At 39.3% G+C, this 19,041-nt stretch overlaps 6 protein-coding genes, 2 long non-coding RNA genes and 1 other non-coding gene across 13 annotated transcripts; 2 read left to right on the plus strand and 7 right to left on the minus strand.

The window, feature by feature from the left end:
- Window positions 1-20: 20 nt before the first annotated feature.
- AT1G07705 (NOT2 / NOT3 / NOT5 family) lies at window positions 21-4,623 on the plus strand. Of its 2 annotated transcripts, NM_001084009.2 has the most exons (15): window positions 21-220; window positions 461-573; window positions 689-797; window positions 870-1,048; window positions 1,148-1,196; window positions 1,306-1,515; window positions 1,813-2,019; window positions 2,108-2,209; window positions 2,592-2,680; window positions 2,779-2,931; window positions 3,038-3,463; window positions 3,573-3,625; window positions 3,703-3,744; window positions 4,036-4,174; window positions 4,254-4,623. In NM_001084009.2, exons 2-15 carry the CDS (start codon window positions 556-558, stop codon window positions 4,320-4,322), a joined length of 1,845 nt encoding a protein of 614 aa, NP_001077478.1. In that variant the 5' UTR covers window positions 21-220; window positions 461-555; the 3' UTR covers window positions 4,323-4,623. The 2 variants fall into 2 exon arrangements, with proteins under 2 accessions (NP_001077478.1, NP_563795.3); NM_100644.3 differs by having other exon boundaries at window positions 81-220; window positions 3,703-4,174; window positions 4,254-4,558.
- Window positions 717-797, minus strand: AT1G07702. The gene has a single exon (NR_139293.1). It is a non-coding gene; the product is annotated as a snoRNA (small nucleolar RNA).
- A 6-nt stretch (window positions 4,624-4,629) lies between the features above and the next one.
- On the minus strand, window positions 4,630-6,816 carry AT1G07710 (Ankyrin repeat family protein; the record flags this gene model as incomplete). 2 transcript variants are annotated; one of them, NM_001331723.1, is made up of 3 exons in its annotated part: window positions 6,799-6,816; window positions 6,110-6,516; window positions 4,630-6,029 (listed from the first exon to the last, which is right to left on the minus strand). In NM_001331723.1, exons 2-3 carry the CDS (start codon window positions 6,450-6,452, stop codon window positions 4,741-4,743), a joined length of 1,632 nt encoding a protein of 543 aa, NP_001318946.1. In that variant the 5' UTR covers window positions 6,453-6,516; window positions 6,799-6,816. The 2 variants fall into 2 exon arrangements, with proteins under 2 accessions (NP_001318946.1, NP_172250.1); NM_100645.2 differs by lacking the exon at window positions 6,799-6,816 and having other exon boundaries at window positions 4,741-6,029; window positions 6,110-6,585.
- Window positions 6,817-8,996: 2,180 nt separating this feature from the next.
- KCS3 (3-ketoacyl-CoA synthase 3) lies at window positions 8,997-11,094 on the minus strand. Of its 2 annotated transcripts, none has more exons than NM_001331724.1 (1): window positions 8,997-11,094. In NM_001331724.1, the coding sequence occupies exon 1, from the start codon at window positions 10,999-11,001 to the stop codon at window positions 9,436-9,438; it is 1,566 nt and encodes a 521-aa protein (NP_001322003.1). In that variant the 5' UTR covers window positions 11,002-11,094; the 3' UTR covers window positions 8,997-9,435. The 2 variants fall into 2 exon arrangements, with proteins under 2 accessions (NP_001322003.1, NP_172251.1); NM_100646.3 differs by having other exon boundaries at window positions 9,121-10,966.
- Window positions 11,095-12,701: 1,607 nt separating this feature from the next.
- AT1G04623 lies at window positions 12,702-12,940 on the minus strand. Its single transcript, NR_138748.1, has one exon. It is a non-coding gene; the product is annotated as an other RNA (long non-coding RNA).
- A 326-nt stretch (window positions 12,941-13,266) lies between these two features.
- On the minus strand, window positions 13,267-15,738 carry EXO70H6 (exocyst subunit exo70 family protein H6). Its single transcript, NM_148445.3, has one exon. The coding sequence runs from the start codon at window positions 15,560-15,562 to the stop codon at window positions 13,715-13,717; it is 1,848 nt and encodes a 615-aa protein (NP_683286.2). The 5' UTR covers window positions 15,563-15,738; the 3' UTR covers window positions 13,267-13,714.
- Window positions 13,451-15,865, plus strand: AT1G07728. Of its 2 annotated transcripts, NR_139300.1 has the most exons (2): window positions 13,451-14,900; window positions 14,995-15,865. It is a non-coding gene; the product is annotated as an other RNA (long non-coding RNA). The 2 variants fall into 2 exon arrangements; NR_139299.1 differs by having other exon boundaries at window positions 13,451-15,865.
- Window positions 15,866-15,907: 42 nt separating this feature from the next.
- AT1G07740 (Tetratricopeptide repeat (TPR)-like superfamily protein) lies at window positions 15,908-18,974 on the minus strand. Its single transcript, NM_100648.2, has 2 exons — window positions 17,565-18,974; window positions 15,908-17,155 (listed from the first exon to the last, which is right to left on the minus strand). Exon 1 carries the CDS (start codon window positions 18,960-18,962, stop codon window positions 17,583-17,585), a length of 1,380 nt encoding a protein of 459 aa, NP_172253.1. The 5' UTR covers window positions 18,963-18,974; the 3' UTR covers window positions 15,908-17,155; window positions 17,565-17,582.
- On the minus strand, window positions 15,993-17,162 carry AT1G07730 (Disease resistance-responsive (dirigent-like protein) family protein; the record flags this gene model as incomplete). The annotated part of the gene is made up of 1 exon (NM_202053.1): window positions 15,993-17,162. The coding sequence occupies one exon, from the start codon at window positions 17,160-17,162 to the stop codon at window positions 15,993-15,995; it is 1,170 nt and encodes a 389-aa protein (NP_973782.1).
- Window positions 18,975-19,041: the final 67 nt, after the last annotated feature.

A 19,041-nucleotide genomic window follows, 5' to 3' on the forward strand; every position in this document is an offset into this window, starting at 1 on the left:
CCTGAAAGTAAATAAAATTACTATGTAGAGAAAAAAAAGGTCCCTTTAATTTGTTCGCCTCCGAGGACGGGGTCCTAAACACATAAGACTAAAAACGGTCAGTAGTACAAAAAGATCAGATTTTTTTATTCCGATTTCTTCTCCATCTTCGAGAATTTCGTTCCTTGGAGCTTCGAGATTGAGTTTCTTTGTTCATCCTTTGGGTCCATATTCTTATCAGGTTCTAATTTCGTTTGACTGCTGATTATAAATCTGAGTGCTTTAGGGTTTTTGTTTATTTTCCGATTTCGCAATGGTTAAACTTTCTCTTGAACCCTTGATCGGTTGTTGAAAGGGTTTTGATTGTTTGTAATGTATGATTCAGATACGTTGAAGTTTTACTGTTTATAGTTCTGTGATGAATCCAAAGTTTGTTCCTTTCCATGTATTTACTGTCTCACCATATAATCCTTCTTTTCAGGTCACGACTGCAATCTCACATTCCTGAGCTCACTGAAGGGTTCCTGCTTGGTTTGCTTATGAACTTTTGCTTCTGGAGTTGATTAATCTCTGCAAATGTCAAGTTTACTTAATGTACTTCTTCCACATATCTTTATATCAGTGTGTTGCAGTATTGTCAATGTAGCTTCTAGGATAAATAATGTTTATCAGTCGTTCTGACTTGTGGTTATTTCAATGATATCCTCAGTCCTCAATAAACGGGTCTACCTCGAATTTGTCAGACGGTTCAGGGAGGACGTTTACTTCTTCTTTCTCCGGTCAGTCTGGGGCAGCGTCTCCAGTTTTTCATCATGCTGGTGGGTAGACGTCTCCGGCGCTATTTCTTTCGTAATTCTTCTGAACTTATATTGGTTTTTTTCTTTTTATAGGATCTATTCAGGGCCTTCATAATATTCATGGAAACTTTAATGTTCCCAACTTGGCGGGAAGTCTTGGATCGAGAAATTCAAGTCTAAATGGTGTTCCATCTGCTGGTGTCCAACAACAAAATGGAAGTATTTCGAATGGAAGATTTGCATCCAGCAATATTCCGGTTGCACTCTCTCAGGTGCAGTTATGCTTATGTGTTGGTATCCTAAAAATAATGCAAATATGAACCCTTGCTTTGGCTCTGCTTAAAAGTTTTCTTTTGGATTCTTATTTGCAGATGTCTCATGGTAGCTCCCATGGACACTCAGGACTCACTAATAGGGGAGGTATAAATACTGTTGGAAAACCTTAATTCAGTAGTTACACTAATAGGGTGGTTCCATTCCTGAACTCTTCCTACCTCTACCACCATTGGTAATTGGTTTACTGTTCCAGGATTGGGAGTTTCTCCAATATTGGGAAATGTAGGTTCTCGAATGACGAGTTCTATGGGGAATATGGTTGGTGGAGGCACAATGGGTAGGACTTTGAGCTCTGGTGGAGGATTGTCGATTCCGAGTCTTGGTTCGCGGCTAAATTTGGCAGTAAATAGCGGATCCGGAAATATTGGACAAAATCGCATGATGGGTGGGGTCTTGCCACAAGGTACTTCATGATTTATATCCTTTTCTGCTCTTTGTTGAAATAGGTTATGCATTTGTATGGTTTTAGTTGATTTACAATTCCGTTAGTATTGATGTTAAATCCTTTATCATTAAATGAACAACACCGGATTTCTACTAGTATTTAGAAATCATTAATCGAATAACTCATGATTTTGTTTGAATTTCCTAATCAGTCGAACTCCAGTAACCAAATGGCCTCATGTTTTCCCCAAATTTCTCGTTTCGTCACATCGTTTATGATATCTTTACACTCTTATATTCTTTCCTTTCTCTTCAGGATCTCCGCAGGTTCTTTCGATGCTGGGAAATTCTTACCCTTCAGCTGGAGGACTTTCCCAAAATCATGTTCAAGCAATGAACAGTCTAAGCTCTATGGGTTTGCTGAATGATATGAACTCCAACGACACTTCTCCGTTTGATATTAATAATGATTTTCCTCAGCTCACAAGCCGCCCCAGCTCTGCGGGCAGTCAAGGACAATTGGGTAAGTAAGAAAAACCCTTTAATTCTATCTTCTTTCTTTTATTGGTTTGAAGCAAAACTATACTCCGCTGTTTTCTGAAACTTCTTAGGGTCTCGATTGAAACAAGGCCTTGGAATCAGCCCTATAGTTCAGCAAAACCAAGAGTTCAGCATCCAAAATGAAGATTTTCCAGCATTGCCAGGATACAAAGGTCACCCTTCTGATCTGCAACTTTTTTAAAATGGTCCAACTGGATAGAAATTGTCTCAATTTGGGTCATATTTGTGTGCATTATGGAATTTGACATTCATACCCCAAAAGGAACCATCTACCTTCCACATTCGCATAATATTTGGTGTTGAGAGATTTGAGAGTGATTTTGTAATCACACCCAGCTGAATTACTAATGATCTGCATGATCCAATGTGACATTACTCTCTTAATATCTCATCATAATACTAGTACAGAGTCTGTCTATTAAATTTTCCAACACGTTCATGGTGTCTGCATTCAAATTATTTGTTGTTCGTATAAATAGATTTTAGATTAAGGTATAGTCATCAGTCATGACAAGATTGATCGGTTTTATACAGGTAGTAGTGCTGATTATCCAATGGATTTGCATCATAAAGAACAACTCCATGAGAACTCAGTTTTAATGATGCAATCTCAACAATTATCTGTGAGTAGCTTGTCAAAAAATGTCATTGGGTTTAATTCTCTTCCATTGAAAGTTTTCCTCAAAACATTTACCTTATCCTCTAGTGCGGCTCCTTGCAGATGGGAAGGTCTGGTGGGTTTAACTTAGGTGGAGCATATACATCACACCGTCCTCAACAACAGCAACAACATGCTCAAGCTGTGAGTAGTAGTGGTGTTTCCTTACATGGGTCTGACATCTTCTCATCTTCGCATCCGCCTTACCACTCACAGGTATGATGTAGTCTGTAATATTTTAAAACAGGCGGAGATCATTTAAGGTTTTATTTCATGAAACCAACGTTCTTGTTCTTTCTAAGGTATATTTGATTGGTTTCAGACTGGTGGAGCTCCGGGTATTGGATTAAGATCTATGAATTCTGCAAATTCTATCACTGGGATGGGTTATGACCAGCAGCTCATCCAGCAATATCAGCACCAACAGAACTCAGCCCAGTATCGCTTGCAGCAGATGTCAGCTGCTAGCCAACCTTTCAGAGATGTAGGATTAAAATCAATGCAATCGACACAGTCAAATCCTGATCGGTTTGGCTTACTCGGTTTGCTCAGTGTGATAAAGATGAGCGACCCTGACTTGACTTCTTTGGCACTTGGTATTGATCTGACAACACTGGGGTTAAATTTGAACTCAACAGAAAATCTTCATAAGACTTTTGGCTCGCCTTGGTCCAATGAACCCTCTAAAGTTGATCCAGAATTCAGTGTACCGCAGTGTTACTACGCAAAAAACCCTCCACCTCTACATGTAATTTACTCTAGTCTCTCATCAGTACCATCATTCATTTGTCCATCTGGGTTTGTGTTTTCTTTTCATTAGCTGTTTTTAACTTTTAATTTTTTTTTGGTGGATGCAGCAAGGGCTCTTTGCAAAATTATTGGTAGAAACATTGTTTTACGTATTCTATAGGTATATGTCTTTGGAATTGAAAGTACTTGTTGATTCACTCTCTTGTCAAAGGAACCATAACAATTTTTGTCGTGCAGCATGCCGAAAGATGAGGCGCAACTCTATGCGGCTAATGAACTGTAAGTCCTTTTCATCATAATATATTTTTGTTTCTCTAGTATTGTAAATATGAAAATGCTTCTTCGGAGTTTTTTGTTCACAGTTGTCATATATTAAACTTGGAATATAGATTGAAGATGAATTTGTCTTCACATTTGAAAAAGAAAGGGAATATGAAAGCAAAACATCAACTTTTGATTCCATCTTTCTTCTCCATGACTTGAAAATGGGTTTCTGTCTTAATTTCCTGGTTTGGTATCAGATTGCAATGCACTGAAGGATAAAGCTGCATAACTCTTATTGTTTTGCAGTTACAATAGGGGTTGGTTCTACCACAAAGAACACAGGTTGTGGTTCATTAGAATCGGGGAACCTCTCGTGAAAACAAATGCGTATGAAAGAGGATCATATCACTGTTTTGATCCAAACTCATTTGAGATCGTTCAAAAGGTGAGTACATCCAAATTCTGCTCATCGTATCTTTCTTCATTTGGCCTCTGAAGAATACCCCAAAATCATTTCTTTGCAGGAAAATTTTGTTCTCTATTACGAGATGCTGGAAAAAAGACCATCCATTTCTCAAGATTCTCAACATTGAGTGTAAACTATGCCTTCTTCAGTATTTATAATGTAACTTTCCTACCAAAGTATCCATTGGTTAGGAAATTCATAGAACAGGAACCAGTATCCAACATGTATTTTTCTCGGAATTTAGCTTTTTGGTTTATTTAACTCCTGGTAACTTTTGTTGTTGATCATATATAGCTGAAATTCTTCATGCTATAGGTTAAACCAATGCACATTTCTTCCCCCATTTAGAATCGGTGTTACATTAATGTTACTCTCTTCCTTTCTGCTCTAATCCTTATTCGATTTCTCCTGTTCGAAGCATCTCAGGTAACTCCTCCATACCAGTGCTTCACCCGCATCAACTCATTGAATCAACCGTATCAGAAAAAGGTACATCAAGTTCTTGCCGTGTACATAAATGTGAAAACGGATTGAGTATCGTCAAGTCAGATTGCATACATTTTCTTACACTCGTTCTGGAGAATATCAGAATCCGTAAGCTGGGGAATCCCCCAGGATCCAGATATACTGTTGATGGAGGATCTTCTAATGTTTCTTAAATTGGCAGCTTCGATCTTGTGCTGTATTATCCAGTAGCACATCGTCCCTAACGTCGTAATCATTATAGTTGCCCCGATAGCAGTCACCCAAATGGCTAGCCACTTCTCTTCTTCACCAACAACAACAAACGACAAAGCCAAAAAGGCAACAGAGATGAGAACACAGGCAAGCCACATGAGTTTGTTTATCACAGCCATCATCTGTTTCTTGGCCTTGCTCTCTATTACCACCACTGATGTCTGAACCACCACGACCGCTAAGGAGATGAAGAGTGCGATCGAATCAAAGATGAAGAAAATTATGAACGGAGTCGTCGATGCAATATTCGCCTCCCCGAGGGAATGCCCATCTGGAATTTTACTTGTGTCTTCTACATACTGCCCCGGGACAGTGAAAATTGCTGCAAAAGCGACCGTGGCAATAAGAACAGCTACAACAGTAGTCGAGTTGATTGCATTGTTAAGACCTTCAGTGTGCATTTTGTTAAGCTGTTTGGCGATTCCTTGAACACGTTTTCTGGTCAGGCGTGTGTGCTCAAGCTGATTGTGAACCTCATGCTTGATATCGCTTACGGTTTGTTTCAGTTCCCGAGCGGGGTTAGGCCCGGATGGCTTAATGGTCTTGGCGCTGGGAACACCATGTTTCTGTAAAATAAGAGCCACTTCTGGATTTCCAATTTTCTCTGCTGTGTCAAGTGCGGTTTCGCCTGATCGGTTAACAGCTTTTGTGTCTGTCATGTTGTTGGCTAATAGCAACTTGACAATCTGAGATCTGCCTTTTCGGGCTGCAATGTGCAACGCTGTGTTTCCCTTTGTGTCGGCTATATTGATAGAAGACCTATCTGCTTTGATAAGTTCCTCCACGACCTCAACATTTGTTCCTTTAACCGCCATGTGAAGGGCTGTTTGGCCCTTCTTGTCCATCCTTATTGCGATCGCAGGTTCGGATGCCAAGAGAGCCTTAATGACTTTGACATGCCCGTTCCTTGATGCAGAGTGCAGGGCCGTCTTACCATTGCTCTTGGCAATTCCAGCAAGGCTGCTTCCCAGTTCCAAAAGAAAGTTTACCACTTCAGTGTGTCCTTGTGTTGCCGCTGTGTGCAGTGCCGTAGTGTTTGATAGATCCACCGTCATCGCTAACTCCGAATGAGCCTCTGCTAAAACCTTCAACACATCTGTAAAAGTCCAAAAGAACTAATGCTTAAGACGCAATCAACTGGTTTTAGTGGCAATTTTCAAAGGGTTTTACACGTACCGAGATCTCCTTGCTTTGCAGCAATGTGGAAAGCATCAAATCCGTTCCTTGCTTTGATCTCAACGAGAGCAAGATCATAGCAGTTGATCATCTCCTTGACAATCTCTACATCACCATACTCTGCTGCAACATAGAGTGCGGTTTCGCCTGACTGGTTCTGTTTCCCCAACAGCTGATTCAACTCAGACTCTCTGGTTTTCGTAAGAATCTCAACAACTCTGTCTTTGTTTCCGTGTCTCACTGCTGAATGAAGCAGAGTGTCGTCGCGTTTTCCTGTCAGCTGTTTCATCATTTTCTTCTTTGGTATGCTAGAACCCGCCACAGTGTCTTCTTCCCCTTCCATCTTTGATACAGTCACAAAACCTCTCTTTCAAAAGAATCCGATGAAACGATCAATCACTCTCTTTCTACAAGGCAGAAAAAAAAAGATTATAAACTGCACATTATGAGTCTGGTCTGGTCTTAGTGATGCACACAATCTTTGAAAACATTAAGCTTTTTGAATAACAACAAAGTTTGACCGAAATATATTCATTTCCATCGATGTAATCAAGAAAACAATCCAAATCTTTCGGAAAAAACAAAAAACAATACCCACGAATTGGATATTAGCAGAAAACTTATGGGTTTTGTTCGATATCTCATCTACGAAGCAGCAAAAGAAAAAAAAGAAGAATGATTGATCATACCAGGCAGCAATGTAAAATATTACAGAGACAGCTCTTGTGGATGATACTTTGAATATATACAAGAAAATGTAATGACATAAAAAAAAAAAGTTGGTGCTTCTTGTTAAGATCAACAAGTAGAAAGAAAGAAGACAAAGTGGAAGAAACAAGATTAATAAAGTTTAATAAGAAACATGAGAGGCACATGTAAAGCAACGTCAATCACTTTTGTATGTGAATCCATCAGCCAATAAACGAAAACGAATCTAAAACATAAATATTTGTGCAACTTTCTTGAAAGGTAGTGATCATGACACTCTTCAATCTTATAAAATGTTTTCTTCTTTTTAATCTCTACTTCATTATTTTTAAAAATAGCAAGTAGATTCGTTTCTTAGCTTTGATGTATGATCGTTTCTATAAGTGCAGGTTTGGAAATTAAAAGTAAAATTTGATGTATCAGTATGACAATAATAAAGTTTTTAATCGTTCAATTTTGCAATTGCTTTCCACTCTCTTGACCTTTCGACCTCGTGTGCGCTTTCGCTTTCTTTTTTAGTTGTTACTCTTTATTTTTTCAATTTTTTTTGTATTATGACAAACGATGCCATTCCATGCAAATAATAAGATACCAAACACATCTGATAGTTTTTTTTCTTCATGATAGCAACTAGGTTAGGCGTTAGAAACAAAATCAAATGTTTATATATTATTCAATTAAAAAGAGTCTTAACTTAATCCACAGTGTTCTCCTTATAATATTTAGAAGCTTAACACTGACTTAACCACATCTAATTCATCAGCTATATTTAAAATCTTACTGTTTTTGTGAGCAAGAGACTTTAGAAAAGAAGGCTTTCTCGAGGCCAAGAAAATATTTTGGCAGTCCAAGATCTTTGAAGCTAAGGTAAGTAGTAAATTATTATTCTTTAAATATGACTCTGCGTTGTAGGTAACAGAAGTCTTCGACCCAAATAATAATGTAAACTTCTCGGCCACCTCAAATAATAAATGGAAGATTGGTTCGGCGCAATAAATATAAATTCATTTTCTTAACAAAGAAAAGACGAATTAAGTTTAAGATAAATAAAAGTGAGTGACAAACAGAAGAGCTTCATGCAAATAAAGAAGCCTACAAGTAGCTAGGCAACATTAATACATTCTAACCACTTAAATATGCTGCTTTATGTTATTTGGTAATGGTATACATCATCAGGTCTCTGCTCTTCTCTAAAAATCTTCTGTCACTATTCTCTTATTTCTCTAACCACTAGTCTTCTTCTAATTCTCAAAGCTTCAGCCACACATGGATTTCATATTGACCAATCCATGCTATAATAAATATATAGCCAATCCAAGTAAATTTTGTTACAATCAAAAGGACATGGTGCATCATCTCTATTTGACTGCTCTGCTGCTTTAAATGTGGTTTATTCTAGAATGACGAGTTTAATATATTGTGTGAAAGCAATTTTCAAAGATAATTTTTGGAATTACGGATTAATTATTGTGGACCCTTTTCTTTTGGGTCAAAATTGTTGTGGACCGTTAGAATTAGATTATGATAGTGAAATCCAAACAATAAAAGTTCCCTTTTTTTTTAACTCGAATATTTTCCTATTCAAACATCTGAAAATCTTGTGAAAAAAAATAAAGAAAATGATCTACAAGTAGTAAGCATCCATTGAAGAAAACAATTTTAATTTTGCTAATTCTAGATCTGAATACGTTAAAAATGACATAATATAAATGTTACTATTTCGCAATTAATAATCACCATTGGTTTAGTTTAGATAATTGTGGCGGCTGAATATTTGATTAATTAAGCTGATCCGTGAAATATATGTTGGTGGAATATATGGGACCTGAATCGGGTGGTGAAATCAATGCGAATTTAATGCACATCCTACCAATCCAACTCTCTTTTCCTTTTTTATTTTCCTTTCACCAATCGAATGCTGACACATTATTCCAATTTCATAATACAATTTAAAATGACATGTATACACATATATAGGCAATAGCTCTCGAGCACATTAAGACAGTTTTCATAATCATGAACACTCAATTATTATTATCTAATTCTCAATTATTATAGATTTCTAAAAGAAAACCCTGATTTTTTTTTGTTTTTAAACCCTAATAACTTGCTTAAGAGAATACACCGTAATGAAGAATAGAACAACAGATTACAAGGAGTTGCGATAAAAAAAAAGATAACAAATGATAATGTTCTGTTTGAACAACAACTAAAAGTGGCATATGAACATGTAACGTGACAAGCTAACAAAAATAAATATGTGACAAGCTTTAGTTAGTAACTAAATATGTCACATCAAGCGTAACATTAAAATTTTTGGGGTATTATTATTTACCAAAGGATACAATAAATAGATTATTACACCCAAAGAATTATTTATTTAAAAAAATGAGAGAAAACTAGTATATCGCAGTATCTTTGTCATTCATATTTTCTTTCCCATCCAATTAGAAAAAAAGAAAAAGAAAGAAAGAGAGAGTAAAATGTAGCAATTCAGAATCCACATTAAATAAAATAAAAGAAAGAAAGAGGAAAATAAACTATATAGTCACCTTTTGTGGGATTTGCAGTTTGAAGTAACTGTATATGTATGTTTACAATGATTCCCAAGAAAACATTCACATAAATCCTTCGGGCATCTTGAAAGTATCAGGATCTTCTTCTTCATGAATCCAACCATACTTCTCGAAAAACGGATTCAAAATCGATTTTGGTGGGTATTGATTAATGCAATGATTCCACACATTCCCTACAGCTTCTCCAACGTTAAGATCTCTCACAACTTCCCAAACGCAACTATTGCACTTGAAACCTGCCCCAAAGCTGATCATGAACACTCTATCTCCTCTCTTCAGCCTCTTCTTTGCCTCCATATACCCCAAAACATACCACAAGCTACTCGCTGACGTGTTTCCAAACCGGTGTAACGTCATCCTCGCCGGTTCAAGATCGTACTCGTTTAAGTCGAGGCTGTAACCGATCGCGTCGATAACCGCTTTACCTCCAGTGTGAATGCAGAAATGGTCAATACCGGTCTTGAAGTTAATCCCTGCTTTAACCCCTGCCTTTGGAGCTGCCTGAGTCACGTTCGTCGAGCCTTTGCTAGGGCTGCTACGAAGCTTCTTGAGAAGAAGACACAACATAAACCTTAAAAGCTCTGTTACCGGAAGAATCTTGGGAGTGATGACTTTGAGGTTGTCTATGAAAGCACGAGTCGCTGCTTTTGGAAGAGTCTTGTCTAAGTGGACACCGATATGTCCTAGCTCGTCTTCTTTTTGGACACAGGCGTTGAATGAATCGTCTCTGGCTCCATGGTGCGTCCTTACCAAACACCTTAGCTTGAACATGGCTCTCCTGCTCAGACTACGCTTGTTCGTCAAGAGAACAGCGCAGCCACCAGAGCGGAACAAACAGTTGGCAAGAATCATGGACCGGTTGTTTCCGCTGTACCAGTTAGGACTAAGTGACTCTGAGGTCACGACAAGAGCAAGCTTGTTCTTGTATGTTTTGAAGATGTTTTTGACAATATCTATGGAGATAACACTCGCGCTACATCCCATCGCCGTCAAGTTGAAGACTTTTATGTCTTCTCTCATTTTGTAATGGTTAATGATTCTTGCAGATAGTGAAGGCGTTGAATTGAGCATTGAGACGTTGACTACGAGGATGTCAATCTCCGAAGGTGAAATTTTGTTTCTCTTAAGGACTTTCTCGATGGTGTCTATGTAAAACTCTTCCATCTCCGAGAGCCCATCCTGTAGCGTAGGACGCTGTTCACGGCCCTCAAAGAAGAGCCTTGGTGCGTAAGTTTGCTCTCCGATACCGGAACTAACGATGGCTTTGAGGAGGAACTTGTACTCGTTGAGCCGAAGGTGTTTGTTTCGAAGGATGATATCACCGCTGAATTGAGTGTTCACCATACGATCGTCGGAAGGTTTGTGACATTGGTAGTCCAAGATGTAGCAGTTTTGGTCTCTCTTGGAGTCTATGCGTTTCCAGATCTTGAAGATGAGATAAGAGACGAGAAGAGAGAGGAGCATAACAAGAAGATCCATTATTGTGTTTTTATTGGAGTTAGAAAGAGGAGTGATTAAAAATGCATGAAAATGTAGCAAAGATTGTTGTGGGATATATAAGAGGACAGTGGAGCAGGAAAAGACAGCTCTCGTTTTTTGACAACTCATTCCGTCCAATAGATTATGTCAATATCATTTAGTAAATTCTCGGGGGTTAATAAAAGACAGACTTGTATTTAATTGGAAAAGTTACATGCAAGGACAAAGTTATGGTAAGAAAAATTGAAACAATAAGATGGCACATTGATGATTGATGCTAGGTGTAGAAAAGTGGACGAGGACTTCGCCTGTCTATTTAAGTATTTATTAAATTTATTACAGCCAGGAAGTTCACACACACACACACACACACACACACACATGCACCATCGAGTTATTGTGGATCAGTGGATAGACATATTGTATGGGAGGGGCATTCAAGCAGTACTGTGTTTCCGATATGTGAATTTGAATGATGTGGAGAAGAGGTCCTTAAGATTCATGGACTTCAAGGTCAAAACTAAAGAGAACTAAATAGATTGTTGTACGATTTATAAGCAGTAGATAAAAAATAACTTTGGCAGATATTCTGGCCATTAGCAGACCGCCAATTGTATTGGATTCTCAAACATTCCATTTAAACCATCACTACTCAAACACTGATTGTCATACTAACTTGTGTCATACAACAAAGATGACACATTGATGTGGATGTGTGTTAGTAGTAGTACACTGCTAAGACTTGGCTTGTGTCTATTTATTAAGTTTAATACACGCGGAAATCTTTGGTACGTTCTGACTTTTCTGTGACATTAATTATTATTCAAGACATTTCTAACTAAAATTAATTTTCATCTTCAGTTATTAAAAGATCATCCGTAAAAAAAAACAACATATTTTTAGTTTATGTAATATCCAAATTAATTGATTTGTACAAACTCTTCATGATGTCGTCAAATAGAATCCATAAGCTAGAAGAACACATGATTGTATCGATTGACGTTTGTTGGACCAAATTAAGTTTTAAAGTTTAGATATATTGGGTATCAAAATTAATTAATATGTTTTATTATATGCTATATAGAAAATTTGAGGTTGTAGGTGAAAGAGCAATAAAGAGATTTGGTGAGAAAGTGAGCTAGTATGAAGAAGCAATATACAGGTTTATGAAATAATGAACTTTTTTGGATATAAGTGAGAGTGTTGTGATGAAAGCTCTCATCTCAACCTCCACCAACTTAATTACGTATCTCTCTTTTACTACAAAGCCATCAACGTAACGCTTACTCACACTATCCGCGTGCGACTACGTCCTTTACTTTTTTCTCTTATTTAATTGATCGATTCAAATTCATAACCATCTCTTTTAATTCTACAAAGACTATGATTTTTTATACATCATTTAAATTTATTTGGACGCATTATATGTTGTCAATGACGATCACGCGTTTACTGCGTGTCAATTTGCTTTATAAAAATGGTCGAGAAGATTGGAAACACTTTGTGAAAGCATTAAGAGTTGTTGTTTTGAGGTTAGTTCTAATAATGGAGGAGTTAATGTTTTTTTCTTTCTAAGTTGATAATTACAGGAGTTAATGTTTGCCGGTGTTTTTAGTTAGCTGGTCATTTCATTTTATAAGTTTGACTTTTCTTAAGATTATCCAAATAAACCAAAATTTTCGATTCGATTGGTAGCAAATGGAGAGATGACACTGGTTCACAATCATTTACGTGTGAATGCATTATTAATCAAATGTCTCTTTCATTGTGGCTTAGTGATTAAGTGTCCTTGTATATTGTTTGTTTTCTTTATAATGATAAACGGCATTCAAGTTACGTGTCCGTGTGTTAAAAACATTTCTTTCAAACCCTAGATCGTTGGCCAAATGTATATTGGTTAATTTGTTGCAAGACAGAGAGATATGTGATGGTAATATTTTTTATGCAGGCAAAATATGGACAAAAAGAAGTAGTATGTTGAGATGTTAACCTTTTTTTTCAATAGAATTTGAAGTTAACATTGCATGTTGCCACTGAAAAATTTAAGGAAATGGCAGATACATCGTGGGAAAACTGGTATACGTCTCCTACGTTTGCATACAGAATACTAAAATAAATCCATCATCATTAAAGACTTGCTCATCTAACTACTTAACTTCCAACCACAATTCTTTTTATTTTCCTGCGACGAATCATGGCCTTTTTTAGCAACGAGCCATATTATTTTGTCGGTCATCTATCATATGATTTATCTATTTAATTTTACAAAAAAGTCAATGGAGTACTTTTTTTCTTTCATTTTTGTAAAAATATGTTTGTTTCAACAAATATATACTCAATTCAAATCCGCCTGCATGCATAGGCCATAGCTAACCATAATAACATTATCAAAGTAACGAAAAATATAAAACAAGTCATTTGCTTTACTATTGTGCATGACTGTTTCTCCATTCGATTGCCAAACAAAATTTAAAACTATTAGTCACAAAAACGCATAAATCCGAACCAAACTGAATCCTAAAATAAACTAAAAACTACAAGGAAACTAAACCCTACACGTTATGGGTTTGCGAAGAAAAGGTTAAACAAAAAGATTTATAAAGAAGAATGTGATTTAGGCGTGAGTGTGAACAACACACGTACAAGAAGATCAGATCAATAGAGAACAAAAGCAAGCACAAGTACACACTGATTCTGAATATGGCAAATGAAATGTAGACTTTTATATCTATGGTCTATAATTTGAAGCCCAAAATTGATATATGGGCTTTTAGCCTAGGACCGGCCTATGATTCGTTGATTTCACAGAGTTACACGTATGAGGGCTTTTTACATGGAGCTATTACTTCAAATCCGTCGTATGGCTTGGGCTAACCATATACTTCTTAGTTTTGGATACGGGCACGGATCTTCCTAAACCAACATATAGGTCGGTTATGTAATTATTTAGATCTTCAGGGGTAAATCTGACAATATTGCATGACCCGACCGGGTGTTTCTTATAGAAACCCGTATACCCGGGCATTAGTTTTCTCGCTATGGACGCTTGGATCTCGTCTCTCAGGTTCGGGTCGGGTACGACCCATGTCTTGTGCTTCTTGTAAGCCTCTTCGAACGCCTCGTTGAACCGTCTCAGAGACTCCTCCGCCTCCGTCCCCGCCGTTGAATCACCGGGGAGCGACGCTATCACATCCCCCCAGGCCATTTTTTCGTATTTCTCGAGGTATTGATTCACTTTAACCTCGTGATTCGCTACCCAATCGTCTCCGAGTACGAGTCTGAGATTCGATGTACGGACCTTGGTCACAACGTAATGGAGGTTGTTCGCTAGGAAGAGATACGATAGAGCCGAGTCGTTGTAGAGCCGAGATTTGGCGTCGATTTTACAGAGCAAGACGAGAATCAACCACGCGAGTCTCGCCGCCATCGGAGAACGATCACCGGATCCTGGATTCTCTTCGCCGCTGCTACTGAAGTAATCCTCCGGTAAAGGTAACGATGACTCCTTGAGAATGGTGGCGAGAGAATCGCTGTAGTCTGCGAGGAAGACGATGAAGTTCATCACATACCTCGTGAGCTGATGAACTCCGCCGCCAGAAATCGCCGATTTCGACGATTCCTTCGTAATCGACGATTGAAACTCCGTCATCATTGCATTCACCGATTCCGATAGCTTCTCTAGAGATTCATTCGCCTGTAATCTAACGGCAGCGGTTGAATCGTAGCTAAAAATCTGATCGATTTTGGGAGTCAGTTGCAAGATCGTCTGGTAAACGTCAAGCGTAGGGAAGATCTTCTCTGCAGTTTTTCTGGATTTCGCTACGGTTAGTGAGAAGATGAAGAGGTTTAACGCGCTCTGTAGCGTTATGTCAACGAAGCAAGATTCAGCGACGGAGGAGGAGAAAATGTGATCGGAAAGGATTCGTTCTCCGTTGAACAGAGTGGTGATTGCTACTCTCGCAACAATCACCCATATTTTGATCTTCTTCTCCAGAATCTCCCATTCCAGTTTCTGCATCTGTGTAGAGGTTAGCTTCTCGAACCCTAGATGAGACAATGTGTCGACGATGATCTTTTTGCGAAACTTCTTGTAGATTTTAACACAATCCTTCTCGTAACCAGAGGAGATCATGCAATTTGCTATCATCTTCAAATCAACAATAGCATCAGAATTCCCTCCTCCTCCTATGTCTTTACCTAATTCCGATGAGGATTCAGAGTAAAGCTCTCCATCTGATGAAGAATCCGAAGCGGTTCCACTTGATCTCGAAGGTATGTTGGATTCAGAAGACCAACCAGAGACGGATTCTGGACTCAGAAAGCGGCGATTCGATTTCAAAACCCGGTAAAACTCCTTCTCCAAATGCTTCATAGCTTTCCGCATCAAATCCTGTCCTTTAGCAAGCTTAGCGGAGTCCGGATTCATAGCAACGGTGCTCTGAATGGCGTATTGTAACTTGCCGAGAACCTCGAGGAAGCGTCTGCCTTCTAGGCGGTTTTGAGCGGAGAAGAGGGAAGAGAGGCTGCATGAAGAAGAAGAAGAGTCGCAGAGGTGTGGAGTAACCCATTGGCATATGAAGGCGTCAGCTGCCTCCACACTATCGCCGATTAGAGACTCGGAGAAGCCCTGTTGCTGTTGCGGCCCGACCTTAGAGGATTTTGATAAGGTGGTGGGTTTCAAGAGCACCATTGTTTCTTGGGTTTGAAGAAATGGGTCTTAAGGTGTTGGGGTATTTATTTACCATCTTCGGTTTCTTGTTTCGGCGACTGTTTTTTTTTGTTGGAGCCGTTCCAAGTTCGTCAAAATGTACACGCTGGTCATCCGTTTATGTCTCTCATTTTGTTTTCTAAGTCTTTGATTTTGGGACAACAAATTGTTTGTGTTAAATTTAGACTGAAATTTACAGGTTGTATGGATAAAACACATGCATGTATACATCATTGTCTTTCTTAATTTAGAGGTATAGTTTGTTAAATGATCAGTCACAGTGGTAACTAACTTTTTTCTCTGTTTTTGTTCTTAAGAGTAAAAGTTGGAATAACAAGGGATTGGTTGTCAAATTAATAGGTTTTCACGTTTTCTTGGTAGACAAAAAAGATAAGAGAAGAGGGAAAAGAAACTAGTAAGAAAGATAAACGGTGCACTCCAGAACAGTCTCGAGCCCATCTGTGAACTGGTGCGGCTGCTGCTGCTGGGTCCCGGAGGAACCCGTAAAAGTCTTGACAATTGCGAAGCCTCTCGCATTCACATACTTACCAGTACCGCCCATTACCCCAAGATGAGATTCCGATGCAGCTGTTCTATGCACACCGAAGAAACTGATGCTATCTTCATATCCACCGCTCTCAAACATAGCCGTGAAAGCCATAGTCTGGCTGGTCCCATCAAGGGCACTTGCCACGTAGAAGCCTTGGGCTTTACCCAGCAGACCAGACCCGAGTTCGTGTCCTTCGGTTAGTTCGTTGTCCATCACCGTCAATGTCCCAAACATGAGCATCTGAAGAGACGAACCCGATGGGAGCTGGCCGCCGTTAGCCACGGGAAGACCGTTCAACATGTTGTTTCCATTGTTCTGTAGAATGTTGGAAGTGGTTCCGCCAAGCCCGACGAGAAGTGGGACGTTGTTATTGTTCAGGATTCCATTGTTGTTATTGTCTGATGGAACGCCGTTACTAACAGGGAGGTTTGCACCATTGGGCTTAGCGAATGGAATTTGGCCACTGAGGGCTGCGTTTGCGACGACTCCAGTCACAGCCCTCGCTGTCGGGTTTGAGCCACCGAGTATATCGTGCATGAAGAAAACCAAAGTGTTGTCAGGAACTGAACCACCAATCACTGACCCTGCACCTGCGCCCAGACCCGTAGCTGCAGCACCTGAACCAACAGTAGGCAAAGGCCCTGAACCTGAACCAGGCAAGTTACCCGAACTAGCACCCGGTAAGAGACCAGAACTGGTTGGTAGAGGACCGGGGCCAGTAACAGGCAAGGTACCCGAACTAGCAACTGGTAAAAGACTAGAACCAGTGGTCGATAGAGGCCCGGGGCCAGTATTGGTACCCAAGGAACCTAAACCCCCTGAGGCTGAACCTGTACCTGAAGCGATACCAGTTGCAGGGCCTGAATTAGCAGTGGGAAAGGGGCCTAAACCAACTGTTGGTAAAGGACCAGGACTCGTGGTAGGCAAAGGGACCAACCCAATATCTTCTTCTTCATCAAGAAGCCGAGCAGCTGAGACAAAAGTAATGGCGAGAGCTAAAATCAGGAAGAAGAGTACTTTGCAGCCTGCCATTGACAAGTAGAAAGATCAGAGACTAAGATTGTTAATTTGAATTGGAGTTGAATTGTTTCTAATTCTCGTGTGTTTATATACGTTGATTCTAGAGGAGCATTTATATATAAAATGAGCTATATTGGTGATATAAGAAGATGTAGTTGATGAAACAGAGTAGGTGACATACTGACAACTTTTCCATTATATGGGTGGTTCGGTTTAGAGAAGAAACATAGAGAAAAGAAAGAAGAAAAAAAAAGCCAGAACACTTCAGCTATAACTTCACCACAAGATCTTGAATGTATCAATTTAGAAGTTCCATTGTGTGAAACTGTGAATTAACCAAAGATTAAGAAGAAAATAAATTCGTCCACCCTGTTAATTTTAACAGACATGAATAAACAAGGATGAGAATCTTACCTTTAAAAAGGTCATTGCTTAGATGGAAATTACTTCTGACAAAGCCTCACAATATACTCCTCCATCCTTGATGCAGAGATCAGAAAGTAGATTTTGCCAAGCACCAGACCCAAAACTTAAGTTTTTCTTTCCCATCACCTCTAACACAAAGCAAGCATGGTCCAAGTTACCGCCTTTAATCAGCCCAGCAACCATACATACAAACGTTGCAGGTGTGGGACAGTGTCTGCTTGCAAGCATTGCATTCAAAACATTCAACCCTGAATCAAAATCCTCGATACGACAAAACCCATCAATCATCATACGGTATGTAGCTGCATTTGGTTTACACCCTTTCATCTGCATTTCCGTCAGCACTCTATAAGCCTCAGGGACTCTACACTCAGTGCAAAGATGGTTTACCAGAATGTTATAGATCACAACATCTGGTTTTATCCGTCTTTTCTTCATCTCGCCGAGTAGAAGCTTTGCCTCATCAATTCTCCCTCTCTTCCCAAGATCACTCATCAAAATTCCGTAGTTAACGAGACCCGGTTTACACCCACGATACTCCATATCGAACATCAACTTCTTTGCTTCATTGTACTCTCCCTTACAACATAAACCTTTCATTAACAACCCAAATGTCACAGCATTCGGACGTATTCTTTTCTTAATCATATCTTCAAGCAAGCTCTTCGCCTTACCCATATCGTCATTTCGGCATAAGAAACCAATCAGGCTATTGTATGTCACAACACTCGGTTGCACCTCCATCTCAAGCATTTCGTCGAACACCTTACATGCAGCTTCCCAATCGCATTTATCAAGAAATCCTTTGATCAAAATATTGAAAGACACCGAATTGGGACGCAAACGCATATCCTTTGCCCCGTCGAAAAAGCTTTTGGCCTTTTCCAACTCGCCGTTATCGACCAGAACGTTGATGAGAGTGTTGAGAGACTGAATCGTGCGAACACAATCAAAGGAGGTGATTTTGTGGAAAACATCGATGGCTTTGTCGACCGAACCGGCTTTCCCGTAATGCTGAATCAATCCCATGAAGAGGGATTCTCTGCACCGGACGTTTCGATAGCGAACAAGGCGGAGAATTTGGTCGACGGCGTCGAAGTTACGGGACTTTGCAAGCTTGTAGATGAGAGAAGAGTAAGATGGGTAGTCGTGTCGGAAACCCATTTCCTGGTATTGGTGGAAGAGAGAAAGAGCTTCCTCTGGGTCTTCGATTTCTTTGAGATCGGTGAGAAATGGCACTTCCTCCCATGGCTTCCTGGTGAATTTGTGAGTTGGTTCATGGCTGCTGGCTTTCTTTGTGGGTTTCTCAGGTCGAGATGTGTGGTAATGGCGTTGGGACGCGATGCACTGATTGTTGATTAGCACGGAAGATAGTCTTCTACGCATCGGATTCTCTTCGTCTTCTTCCTTTGCTCTGTTTCAGCTTAAATATGCAAACTCGGAATAAACTAGAAAGCTTTATTTT

This window comes from Arabidopsis thaliana (assembly GCF_000001735.4).
Source record: "Arabidopsis thaliana chromosome 1 sequence".
NCBI classification, from domain to species: Eukaryota; Viridiplantae; Streptophyta; class Magnoliopsida; order Brassicales; family Brassicaceae; genus Arabidopsis; species Arabidopsis thaliana.